The sequence below is a fragment of the Frieseomelitta varia genome, unplaced genomic scaffold, assembly GCF_011392965.1.
Source record: "Frieseomelitta varia isolate USP_RPSP 00005682 unplaced genomic scaffold, Fvar_1.2 scaffold_204, whole genome shotgun sequence".
Lineage (NCBI taxonomy): Eukaryota > Metazoa > Arthropoda > Insecta > Hymenoptera > Apidae > Frieseomelitta > Frieseomelitta varia.
Genome location: NW_025109795.1, coordinates 327,694 through 341,687, shown reverse-complemented (window position 1 = coordinate 341,687; position 13,994 = coordinate 327,694). Strand labels below are relative to the sequence as shown.

The 13,994-nt window shown below is 36.1% G+C and overlaps 1 protein-coding gene across 1 annotated transcript in view; it reads left to right on the top strand.

Moving 5' to 3' along the window:
• Positions 1–2,827, top strand: part of LOC122526955 — a 12,558-nt gene extending 9,731 nt beyond the window's left edge. The window contains exons 3-4 of the mRNA XM_043650676.1: positions 838–1,044; positions 1,861–2,827. Of these exons, the coding sequence (XP_043506611.1) occupies positions 838–1,044; positions 1,861–2,285 (632 nt within the window). The 3' untranslated portion in view covers positions 2,286–2,827. The remainder of the gene's footprint in view (positions 1–837; positions 1,045–1,860) is intronic.
• The last annotated feature ends 11,167 nt before the right edge of the window (positions 2,828–13,994 follow it).

The window sequence follows — 13,994 nt, the reverse complement described above, 5'->3', positions numbered from 1 at the left end:
TTTTTTCAAGCCCGTGGAAAGGGATAGAGGAGCTGACAAGCGAAAGCTAAATATACAAGCGCCACCAGGAAGAGTTCCAATCCCTGCTCCCCTCCTCCTCCTCCTCCCTCAAGCCGAAAAAAGCGGCTTATCCCTGTGACTGTTGTTGGATCGAGTTCGTTGCCAGCGTTGCCTAAATTCACGCGCGCCAGATCAACTAACCGGCGAAAAGAAATTTGCAATTTCCTCCGCGCGACACGCCGACGTTTTCGTCCCCCTTCTCGAATCTGTGGAATCTCTCCGGGCAAGTGTAAAAATATGACGGCTTCTGCTTCTCCGGAGGAAGAGTTTGTCAGTTTGTTGAATTCTGAATTTTATTCTTTGGAGGGGGGAAGATATTTTTGTTGGAAATTGAAAACTACGGAGACGAAGGGGAATTGTTGAAGAAGAAACAGAACCATTGTACGGCTCGTCATCACCGCGTCGTCACCATCGTCATTTCCCTCCTCCATCTTCAGTTCCGTCGTCATTGTCTCGGCCAGCCGTTTTCACGCGTCTCATTATCCCGTCTCGTTGGCTGAACCCTCCGTGCGGATGAAAATCACCCGTGAAGAATCGTCGCATCCCAGTTTTTCCGACAGTTTCTGCAAACATAAAGTAACGTGTACTGCGGCCTAAACGAAACAGTTTTATTTCGATCCTCGTTCATTAATACTTAAGTTGTTATCGTATAAATTCTAGAAAATCTTGAATTGATCGGAACGTGATTTAACTCTGATGATTATTCTGGGATGAATTTTTTAGGTAGCGAATGCTTTTGAATCGATGATTGAAGAATGTCTTTGCTTGTTTTTTCAGCTATAGCTCAGGTGGCGTTGGGCAGCGTGCAAGGCTATCACGGGCTGGTTCTGGCTTCCGGTTTATACGGCGCGTCCTTGGGCGGTGCTCTCTACTCCCTAAAAATGCTGGCCCTCGAAAGACTGAGGGCGAGACACTTTGCACGCTCCTGGGCACTCGTGCAGGCCGCAGAAGCATTACCTATTCTTCTCGGAGTTCCTCTTACCGGTAAATCGCGTTCCTTTATCGCGTGTATTTTCACACTTTTGAATCGCTGTCATTTGTGCACAGTGTAGTTTAATTTTAACTTCAACGCTCTGTCTTCCGTACGGTGTAAATCGTGCACGTTCATTTCTTCGTAATTTAACAGACGACGTGCTTTAGTTTACTTACAACAAAATTGCAGTAATTTTTTAAAATAATTTATTTTAATTTTAAAATAGAAATAATTTATTTTTAAATAGAAACAATTTAAAATAATTTATTTTAAATAGAAACAATTTAAAATAATTTATTTTAAATAGAAACAATTTAAAATAATTTATTTTAAATAGAAACAATTTAATATAATTTATTTTAAATAGAAACAATTTAAAATAATTTATTTTAAATAGAAACAATTTAAAATAATTTATTTTAAAATAGAAATAATTTAAGATAATGTACAAAATAATTTACTTACAACAAAATTGCAAAATTTTTTAAAATAATTTAACAATTCTTTAGAGTTTCTTTCCTTTGTTTGTATGCAAAAGAAACTGAAAGAATTCTTCCACCGATCAAATGAACAATGTTCATTTTTAAAATATTGAAATTTAAAATTTAAAAATATTTAAATTGAAAGTTTGAAATATTTAACGACAGAGAATCAAAGGTTAAATTGCCGTTTGTGAGAAATCTTTTGAAATTTTACTAGAACATTTCCAATAACAGAACTTGGAAATTCATTCTCTTAAGAATGATAATATCATAATTCTCCTATTTAGCACCATATTTTCTTAAACAATTCTCGATATAAAGACGCTCGGGTCTCTAAATTTACAGGTTACATGAACGCGAACAGCTCGAGGGTGGGTTACTACGCGTGCACGTTAAGTTCCTTGTGCGGTGCAGCGTTGCTCTTCCTGGTTGGCTGGGGCCGCCAGCCTGCGTCACCGTTTCTTTCTGCCCCGAACCTGTCCAACGTGAGCATACCGCCGCCGTGTGCGTGCCCTCCGCCGCCAAGGCCAAGGTTGCCAAAGTCGCAGTCGTTGCACGTACCGTTGGACGTGCCGTTGGAGGAGAGCCTTCGCGAGAGAGAGATGGAGAGGATGCACACTGCCGAACACTATTATCAGCCGCAATTCTACGGCCCTCTGAGACCCAGCAAGAGCGTTCCAGAGGGTTTGAGTCATCAGGACTCGTACAGGAGTCGGCCAAGACGACACAGAGACGTCACGGTGATCGAGCAGATCACCACTAGCGTTTAATTAATTAAAAATTGCGGGGGGGGAGGGGGGAGAAAGAGGGTGGGAGAGAGAGAGAGAAAGAAGGAATCAAATATAGTTGGTTGATTGAAGCTTGGAGCTGTGATGGAGTTGTTGACTGTTAGTTGTTTTAGATTGGGCCTGACCAACTCTCAAACTGTTCCACGTGGTCGAAAAGATTTTTCATTTAGGCTTTTGTTGGGTGAAATAGCAGGCTTGAACTAAAAGTACTGGTCTAGGTAAATTTTTCTGCCCTTTGAGTTATATTTATGTGTATTAAATTTTCTAGCAATATTTAGGTCAATATTAAATTTCCTAATTTAGGTTTTTGTTTGGTGAAATAGCAAGCTTAAACTAAAAGTACAGGTTTAGGTAAATTTTTATGCTCTTTTGAGTTATATTTATGTGTATTAAATTTTCTAGCAATATTTAGGTCAATATTAAATTTCCCAGCAATCATTTAGGTTTTTATTTGGTGAGATAGTAGGCTTAAACTAAAAGTACAAGTCTAGGTAAATTTTTATGCTCTTTTGAGTTATATTTATATGTATTAAATTTTCTAGCAATATCGTGGCAATATTTATATTAAATTTGGGAAAATTCTGGAATCATTTCATTAATTTTAATTTCCCGTTTTAACAGATAATTTTCCAAGTTGAAAGAGAATCTTGATTTTTTTTTTTACACATAACATCACAGTGACTCCAAACTTTTGAAGTGCAACGTACTATTGGAAATAAACTGAAAAAAATTGAGCTCTGACAAGAAAATCATATATTTCTTGTTGTTGTTGTTGATCTGAAGTTCGTTTATAAATAATCATACAATTTGCTGTGATGTTCATTTTTAAAGAACATCGTCTCCTTTTGTTGTACTTTAGATCCATGGAGCAATTTGAGTTAGTCAGACCTGTTTTAGATGGTCGGACGAGGTTCGAATTGAAAGGATGCAATTGTCGCGAAGTCTTTGATCGTTATTTACGCGAATTCGTACGTGCATCACTCTTTTTCCGTCCCTTCTGTCCAAAGGGAGGAGAAAGAGGAAGACTCGCAACAGCTTGTCTCGGAGACCGTAAATCTGAGACAATGAAGGACTTTACGATGAAGGAGGATCTTTACGAGCACGGTGAATCCGGGATTGTACCGTTTTCTGCAGAGATCCAAGAATGGCGGGGTAGGAAGTACGTTTCACTTTTTTCTCGGAATTTTTCACGCCTTTCTAGAGTTACTGGAGAATAATCTAACGAGCCTTCGAGAGAAAGTGTCTCTCCTGGCGTTCTCAAAGCCACTGATTTCTAACACTGGTTTCAATTGAATCAAACTATAGAATCAATCGAGATTGGCAAACTTTTATTTTGCTTCGTCGCCGTTAGAGAAAAAATAATAATAATTTTTTAGTGACATCACGTCCAATGTTAAGTATGGATGTATCTGTAACTTTCAAATCTTACTGTTGTTTCATTCATTTTCATCATTACTGTTATTACTAAGTGTTCTGTTTTTTTAACAGCGTGAAACGAAATCACTGCAGGATTCACATTCAAGTTCACGTTTGATTGACACAGTCAAGTCGCAGTAAATTTAACAAAATTTTTACATTTTCCTTCGAACGTAGAGAATGAGCTGAAACCTCCTACCATCTGCCTGTCGTACTTTTTCTTTCGCTTTAACTCTTAACCCAGCTATTTCTCGCCAGACCTTCCCCACTCGCCGGCAAACAAAAGCCAGATTACGCACACACTGGCTTTGAAACGCCAGAAAACGTCACTTCCTAAATCACTTAGCCTACTCTTTTGTCCGGAACCGAAATCCCTGTGGCTGGGAACAAGTACGCCAAATGATCCCCGATTATTCATCGTACAAAGTGTTTCTAAATTGGTGATTCAGTTCGAAAAGGGGGTGAGAGTCTGCACGACGAGATAAATCGATACGGGTAAAAAGTCGGCGATTCGTCAGTTTTCCATTTGAAACACTGTGTCACGTAAATTCAATTGTGTTGTGTCAAACATTTTTTGGTTTCGTTCCCTGTGTATCAGACGATTCAGTTATTAAAAAGCATGAAGACAAACGCAAAGATCGATTAATGATTTGCACAAGTACAGAAACTCAGAAGTATATATTGCCAGACGTGGATAAGTTAATCAAGCTAGACAGAAAAGTTCTATCAAATATTCGTTCCTTCTCACGGTCCAGATATATATATATATATATATATTGTAGACACGTGTTTAAACGAATTAGCGTCCAAATTAATCTGTTATGTCGCATGAAAATTACGAAGACACAGGACGAACAATCAGCCTCTTCAAATTGCGTCGCCAGTCGAGCAACGCCACGACCATGCCACGTTACCGCAGACGAGAATTTACAGAACGAAACCGCGTGGAAACGTCGGTTGCTCTTTAAAATCCGACAATTATTGCTGGTTGATGCGCGCGAGCCGGAAAGCGGAAGGGCAGCGAGCGAGAACGGGTTAGCGCCGCGTAATCCGGGCCTCGGCTCGGTTAATCGAAACGATCTTTTGTACGCGTACGCAATATCCGTGAACAATACGAGGGCTATTATCGCGACGGCGTTCGGCGGGCACACGTCACGTGTGTGTGTGTGTGTGTATACACTCGACGCAGCGCGCGTCGCCGCTGACATCGAAATCTCGTTGTCATCGGAAATTCTATTCAACCGTGGCAACGATTGGCAGATGCCAGGCAAACGACGCGTGTCGACAACAACGGCCGCGATCGTCCGCGGGGCCGAATTACGCCCCCATCGTTCGCCACCGATCGCTGAAATTTTCCAGTTTACGTCCAGTTTACGATTGGCCGCGTCAAGTGGGTGGTCGATCGTCGATCGTGGAAACGAAACCGCCAGTTCACGAAACGCTGGATCAAGGAGGGAGAGCTCGAAGCTTGGGAACCTTTGTCAGAGTTATAAAAAATTAGGAAATTTTAGATGTGAAATGAAATTGTAAGTTTAAAATTTGCGTGATATTTTTATTTTTATGATATTTCGATATAAAAAAGAAATTGCAAGTTTAAAAAAAATTCCCTACTGGGCTTTTCGTCTCATCGAGCGCTTTAGCTTTTTCAACTTTTGCAGTGACTGACCTAGGACAAGGCATTTCTGATTTTTTTTTTTTTTGTTGAATTTTCAGCCAAGTAGTGTGAACTTTGCTGTAATTTTTCTTTTTTTCTTTTTTTTTTTTTGAACGAAGGATTCGTTAACTTCTTGTATTTGATTTAGGAAAGAGCTCAAATCAAATTTGAAGGGAAATGAAATGATTTTTAACTGAGAAATTCATCGAATGATCTATTTTGTTGGATATTGAGGAAAGACGATGAAAGATGTATTTTTATTTTTGGGAGGGTGTTGTCAGAACGTCAGCGGTTTCAGTTTTTATTTCATCGTCTGTGGATGATCGGTTCGTTTAGAATAGCGGATTCATTGATATTACAACGTAATTCGAGTTAATAGGATCGAATCAACAATTGTTAATCTGACAATTAAATGAATAATTACTGAATGCGCTGTTCTAGTCATTATGGTGACTAATAGTAGATAAATATTTCATTATACGATCCAATAATTCCAGATTTCAATTTTTATTATTTATTAATACTATTTTTATTATTATACTTTTATTATATTCTATTTATTTTATTATTATATTTATTATATTTTATTTAGTTTATTATTATCTTTTTTATCTATTTTAATATATTTATTATATTTTATTATTATATTTATTATATTTTATTCCTATTTTTATTACTATTTATTATATTTTGTTTATTCTATTATTACCTTTATTATATTTTATTTATTTTATTATTATATTATTATATTATATTATATTATATTATTATATTTATTATATTTTTATTATTATATTTCATTACTATTAATACGATTTTTAGTACTATTTTTATTATCATACGCATTACCGTCTTCTGAGATTAGAACTGAAAATCAAAAGAAGGCACTTCGAGTTCTTCCGAAATGAAGGAAAGTACATCCGATTTGATATGATAACTTCGCCGGCTGAGAAACGCGCGAGACGAGCGCAAATTCGTTCATGAAAATGACTGGTAAAATCCAACTTGAAATTGACGAGTGTTCAGAGAAACGAGTCTTCTGGTGTTAACGCGTCGTGAAAAGGTTTTATGGCCCTCGCCTGTTGACATTGGAAAGCGAGACGATATCAAGACGTATGTAAATGGAATTTTATATATAGTCTATCTGATCTATAATTGAAATATCAAAGTAAGTTAGGGAAATACTTATCCGTGTTAATGGTTTCTTAGTTACGACGTTACTGCGAGAGAAGTATCTGTCTGTGTCTGTTTTTACATTCCTCCTTAGATCCTCGCTGGTTTCTTTCTCAAATTTTCAACATTTAACGCAAGAAATCTGTTCATCCGGCAGTTCCAAACTTTCGAATATTTCGCCGTGAGATCGTTGAGAAAGGTTTCATCCTTCCCCTGCAGTTTCAAAGCGAAAAAAAGAAGACTTTTGCAAGAAACGAAATTCTGAAACGTTGAGCACTTGAGGATCTTTCTTTTCTTTTCCTGTTTAATTAAAATTTTCTTCGCCTCGCGATTTCAACGAATTTCATACCGCAGTTCCGAAACTGTGCTCAGCTCCACCGAGCCCCTAATTCCCGAAAACCCTTTCTACCTAATTAAAAATTTCTCTATCTTTGTAATTTCAACGAGCACCGGACTAGTTCCGAAACAATTTTTACCACGCAAATCCTCAAAGCTTGATAATACCTTCGCTCGATGGAAATTCCCTCTCGACGAAGGTGTTTCCGAACTTGCAGATGTTTCCATTCGAATATCGGTTGAAAAAAAAAGTCTCCTCTCCCTTTGGCGACTTTGAAAAAAAAGAAAAAAAACGCCTCGAACGCTGTTGAGAAATATTCCGAAAAATTTATTTAGAAAGAAAAAGGAAAAACACGGAGATCATATCTTTTCTCGTTTGTGTGTCGTTTGAAAAGCGTTCGACTGTAACAAATGGATCGATACTTCCCTCCCGTGTGTGTTCATAAAATAACATTTAGAGACACGAAGGAACAGAGGCGGAAGAATAAAAAAGAAAAAAAAAGAAAAAAAAAGTAAAAAAAAGGAAACGAAACAAAGTAACAGGAAAGTTGCAACAGCATGAGAGAAATTCAAGTTTCTAGAGTATTATATAACGTGCATAAACGTATAAAGCGATGGAGCTGGCCTCCATGATCAGTCAGAATCGTTAGAGACGTTTGCTTACGTTTTAATATACACTATCGTAGAAAAACCTGGGAAAGTAAGTACAATTATTTAGGAACGATTTAATATGATACGCATGTTAACGACGTTAACGATTTAACGAAAACAGAGGAAAGAGAGAAGAAGACGATCAAGGATGATATATGTAATATATATTACGCTCGACGAATCTTCTGTAACTCGTGTATAAGCTCAATTATTGTCTCTGCTAGAGGGACGATCGTTGTTTCCTTTTAAATTTCTATAAGTAAGGCAAAAAAGAGAGAGAGAGAGAAAGAGAGGATAAGAGAAGTAATAGACTTTAAGTGAAAGGGAAGCTTGTAAACAAGTGTTCTACCCTACTAAGTAGCTCGCCAAAAAACAAAACTATTCACTCAGACACTGGTAGTGATTGCTATTTGAAAACAAGGGATCCTCTGTTTCGAGGATCCAGCAGCAGGAATCGAGACACACACGTTGAGTCAATATTAATCCTCGGCTGGTGTCCCTCGCTCTTTCGTGACAATGAATTCTGTTCTCGTTCGTGGAGATTCGTTTTCAAACGCCATGATGTTTCAATGTGCCAGAGAGAAGACTTCAGGGTGAGTGCCGAGGGGGTTGTGGCAACGTTACAGTTATCTATCGTACGAGAAATTATATTTTACAGCTACTTATTTCTCCAAAGCTTTTGATGAAAATTAAATTTAATTAATTGACAGATGTAGAGTAGAATTATGTGTGTAATTCACTGAAATTTTGATTAAATTACGTTTCAATTTTTGCGCGTGATTAATCACGAATTGGAAGTGATTTCGGAAAGATTCGAAGAACTGTTTTTGAAAGTTCAGCTCGATCTAAATCGGTCTATCGAGTCCCAAAGGACAGCAAGATTATTAGAAACACTCGATTTCCACTTTCAAAAAAGTGATGATGCGTGAGTGAAACGAGGCTGAAGTAATCAAAAATGATATCAATCAAAAGATACTAAAAAAAAAAAAAATAATAATAACATATAGCTTCCCCAAATGGAAACAATTTTCATTGGGGGGAAATAACGAGAATCAAAACTAGGTTACAGCGAGATAGATTGCAACATCGAAACGACGGAAAATCAAAACTAGCTTCGAATCAAATTGCCGCGGCAACCCCTTCGTATCAAGATACCAGCCAAGGATTCGAACGTTTAATTCCTACTAGCTCTTAAATTTGAAAAAAAAAAGCAAAAGAAGAGAGAAGAAAGAGAAGAAGAGCTCGTCTCGTTTTGAGATACAGCAGTCGAGTCGATACAGCAAACCGAGCGGTAAAGCGATTAGTACCTGAATATTAAGTGTTCTAGGTTTACGCGACGACTAAAACCACACGCAAACGTCGTTTCTGTTGTATCGCGGATGAAGAAGATCTTCAAAATCTTTTCTACGCGATGGGCTTTACTGTGCGTCAGTTTTGTTCATTTTTCTTTTTTTTTTTTGTCGAGATTCTTTGAAAGAGATGGAAAACTGTGTTTGCGAGAAAAAGAAGGAACAACTTCCGCTTAAATTGCCGTCGAGGAAAGATGCCTCGTTAGTCGAACGACAGATAGAACCGCGGATGCATTTGTGCGGTTTAAGCGCGCAAAATTGTATTGTTCCAGAAATATGCGACTTGTTCTGCTTCTACTCGGACAGAATTTTTGTCAGAGTGCTTCACAGGCAAGAGAGATTATTGCACACGCATGTATTTTATTTGAAGTTTGACAACGAACGTTTAGAATCTGTTTGAAATCGAATGATACCTGAGTCTTCAATTTTCCTCCATCTGGAATTTTCGCGAAAGTATGTTCAACGACGATTAAAAACGAGACGAAGTTTTGCACATACTTACTGATCAAAAACCGTATTGCTACGACTTTTAAATCAAGCTTCAAATAACTTGTACGCGGCATTATCCTTTTTTTTTTTTTTTTTTTTCTCGTTCAAAGTAGAATTTAAGTGGAACGTTGTTACTATTTAAACGAAATAAATTGAAGAATATTTCGTGTGACGAACAGGGTCTGAAAAATCAGTCAGATTTCAGACTTTCGTTTGAACTTATCTTAGTTTCGTATTCTAAGAATTGCGAGACCAAATTTTTTTTCTTTCTAATTGATCATAGACTTGAAAAAAAAAATGAAGATAGGATTTCGACGACCAATCACTTCAACTAGTGAAACGTGTAAAGTGAAATTTCGTTTCGACGAACGAAAAAAGGGACGAACGGGTGCGATTCATCGATGCACAAACAGTGAATGGAATTTATTAGGGAATGCTGCTTCTTCAAGTGACATAATCTTTGTTAGAAGAGAAAAGGTAACTCGAAAATATCAACGATGTAAAACGTGTGTCGTCTAGTTTTTAATGTGCCAAGTTTCGCCTAGCTAGACGAAAACGATGTACGAAAATTCTCGCGTGAGGGACGAAAGAAAAGAGAGAAAAAAAAAAGGGAAGAAGTATATCGGTGTGTCGTTCTTTTTAACGATCCTCGTCAACCCCTGTTTCCCAGATGCTCGTAACTATTCGATTAATTACTCTTTGTGGTGAATTGTTTGTATACTGCCAATTTTTATAGTACACTGTTCGCATAATGTAATTCTTCGAGACACGATCAAGCGTACTTCTGTGTTAACAATGCCCGAATTAGGGAGGAGAGGTGTTGATCTCACTCGAACCAACAGAAACTTCACTCATCGTAGAATTAATTATAATATTGTCCTTGTCGAACACTTTGCCACGTATGTTTTCAACGATTTTACTGTATTTCGATCGATCGAGTATGCAGACGGGGAACCGAGGATGCAAATTTTTGGATCTTTAAAATCGTAATTCTAAAATTGAACTCGAAATTGTAATCTTTAAGATTGTAATTGTGAAATTTACATTGTTGATCTTTAAAATTGTAATTGTAAAATTACATTGTTCTTAATTTTATTTAATTTCAATTTTATTATCTTAATTTTATTTTATTTCAATTTTATTATCTTAATTTTATTTTAGTTCAATTTTATTACCTTAATTTTATTTTATTTCAATTTTCTTACCTTAATTTTATTTTATTTCAATTTTATTACCTTAATTTTATTTTATTTCAATTTTATTACCTTAATTTTATTTTATTTCAATTTTATTAGCTTAATTTTATTTTATTTCAATTTTATTATTTTAATTTTATTTTATTTCAATTTTATTAGCTTAATTTTATTTTATTTCAATTTTCTTATCTTAATTTTATTTTATTTCAATTTTATTACCTTAATTTTATTTTATTTCAATTTTATTAGCTTAATTTTATTTTATTTCAATTTTATTATCTTGATTTTATTTTATTTCAATTTTATTATCTTAATTTTATTTAATTTCAATTTTATTATCTTAATTTTATTTTATTTCAATTTTATTATCTTTCAGTTTGTTACGCGGAGTTTTCATTTAATATGTAGCTGAAGGCGAGTCCAAATTATTACTAGTTTAGTATCTTTTGGAATAGAGATTTTTCGCTGGTCGAGTAATTATTCAGTAATTTACAAAGGAGGCGGCTTTTACTGTAGAAGCTCGTTTAATATTTCAAACCTTATTGCCTTGTATATTTATTAACTCATTAAGTATCAATGGCGCGTCAATCTAAAATTCCATTTGTAATTTACATTATTAAATCCTTGTTGTCTCGGCGTTGTGAGCAAGAGCACGAGGATTTATTTCATATTTTCGTCCTCCATTAAGGATCTTCTTCCATCTAGATCCTACAGTATCATAAAATTAAAAAAAAAAAAAAAAAAAATCAAAGTATTCATAACAAATGTGATAACAAAAAGAATTTACACTCGCAGTGAGTATTTATTTTTGACCGTAAAAAACTCCAAAATTATAGATTCAAGTTCATTCAAAATTATGCAACGAACTTGATCACGACGAAACGATACACATATAAATTACTTTACCAATTACTTCTCAATTAATTTTCTCCAATAACAATAGCACATATTTCAGTAACCTACCAATTTGTATTGATAAACTACATTTATTATTGTTAATATAATTTATACATCATTCCGTTCATCTACTATAAACGCAAGAAATTTAAAGATTCAAAGTTGCATCGTCGTACAACGAACACAGTCGCGTATTAACGAAACATGTTTAAAAATATCATCGCGACAACGACAGTCGTTCCCCGAAAAATCCACGAGTATCTCGAGTGTCTTTTCTACAGTACGTTCGTAGCCTTTCTAACCACAAAGAAACATAGATGATCCGGGTCTTTCTCCAATCTTTATTGATCTCGCGAGCGCGGAAGTTGAAAACGGAGGAGCGAAGCGATGGACAACCTCGTACCAATCTTTAGCGAGAAACGCTGTAAGAAACGTAGACACACCAGGTTTCTCCCGATTTATATTCGTATGTAACGTTTAATTCCGTTCGTGACTACCTATAAATGTACGCTTAAAAAGTGGAGAAAAGAAAAGACACTGCATGTAAAACAATCGTTCGAAACGATTCTTCACAGTGGAACACAAGCGAGAAAAACAACTAGACAGCTATAATTATTTTACGTTGTCACATCGTAGACGATAACTTTGCACATTTTCTCCGCCAATGATTTGTTCGTTGTTAAATATAGAAATTGAAATCGCGATGCGCGGACTTTGAGTATAGTCTGGCAACATGACGAGAGAGAACGATTGATCGGAAATTTTTCCACGTGTGTGAAAATAAATCGAGAGAACGTTTTTTGTAAAATACTTCGTTCTCGAGGAAATTGAGCAATCTTCGAGTCTGTTTTCTTCAAATGATATTTAGATTTTATCCCACATTTGCACGTAAACTAACTTCCAGTTGATCATTTTTTTTTTTTTTTACTATTATGTTTTTTAGCCGAGTTTCAGTATGCTCGATAAATTTTCAAGCCTCGAAAACGAAGCGTCTTGTATTCATTGTCGTCGACTTGTTGCAGAATCGCTTCCACGCTGTATGAACAATTTGTCTCCTGGCAAATGGTTCATGACAAACATAGTTCTATTATCGTACAGTAGTGTCGACATTCGAAGTTCGTTCCACTGTGCATCGCCGCGGCAATTCGATCAATCGAAGGGACGAGAGATTTTTCGCGCGAAAGTTTCTCGCGAAAGAGCGGACGCTTCGGCCGGAAGTATTTTGCACAATGACGATAGACTCCGAGGCGAGAAATCGGCTATCTTCGAAACTCTGTTCGTAGATGTATATCTCGAGGAATTCTCTGATAAACCTATTTGTACACGTACACACGAGGACACACGTATACAGACACACGTAAACACACATGTAAGATATTAATATAATTGATTCTTGTGAAAGCTTCTTGTAAACCGACATTTATGTAAAAATCGGAAGTAGAGAGAGAGAGAGAGAGAGAGAGAGAGAGAGAGAGAATGAAAGAAACACGCAGAGATCTCCCATTACGAAGCGTTGAGCATTTTGTAAAAGTTTTATAAATAGTTCTATGTAGTTGAACAGCTGGACCAATAAAATGTATATCCGATTGTACGTGTCAATTATTGTTACTCGTACTGAGAACCTTCGATGCGTATTTTTTTTTTTTTTTTTTTTTGGATTACGTTTCCAACTTTTGAATACTTTTTTCTCGCGCTCCACGCGACAGCTTTACTGTGGAGTATTTTTGGAAAGTTAAACCGAAAATCTGGAATCGCATACACGCTCACCCGCAGATTATGAGCGTGAAAATTTCGGTCGTTGACTTGCCACGTTTATGCTTAATTGCTAAGTTAAACAGGTAGTTTCGAATTTTCTCATAAGTGTGTATAAAGTCGGGCGATAGATTGAAAAATCTGTTATAAAAGTTCCTTTGAGAGATCGGAAAAGCTACAAAAGAACATCTGAACATAATTTACGAAAGATTAAATATCAGTCGAACAAAAGTTCGATGCATTTCGATCTATTTGTAGAGTGGGAGTCCGATCTATTCGATCCATTGTGCACAACTTTCGAATCTTTATACGTTCATTTTATAAAACAAATAACATAATAGGACGAAAGCTGAATCTCTAATATTAACGGCATAACTGCAAAAGTTCATAAATTAATCCTCCAAGTTAGCTTTTTTTAATAATAAAAATTTGATCGATTTATGGACATAGAAACGCTAGCGTCGCGTAGCGGTGAAATGGTGGAACTAAAATTTATTGCTGTCTTTGTCGCACAGTAGTGCGTTCCTTGTTTGTCGCATTGCAATAGTGTCCTTGTCACACACTGTTGCGCTCCTTGTTTGCAGATTGTGCTGCCATCTAAGCCAATTGAATTTCTAGAACTAAAAGGCTAAAAAGGAAAAATCCAACAGATGGCAGCACCAGCGGTATTGACCGGTAATAGATTCCAGTTCTTATAGTCTCCGATAGATGGCAACACATTGTTCGTCAATGTAGCGATTATAATGATAATATTATAATACTACAAATAAATAAGAAG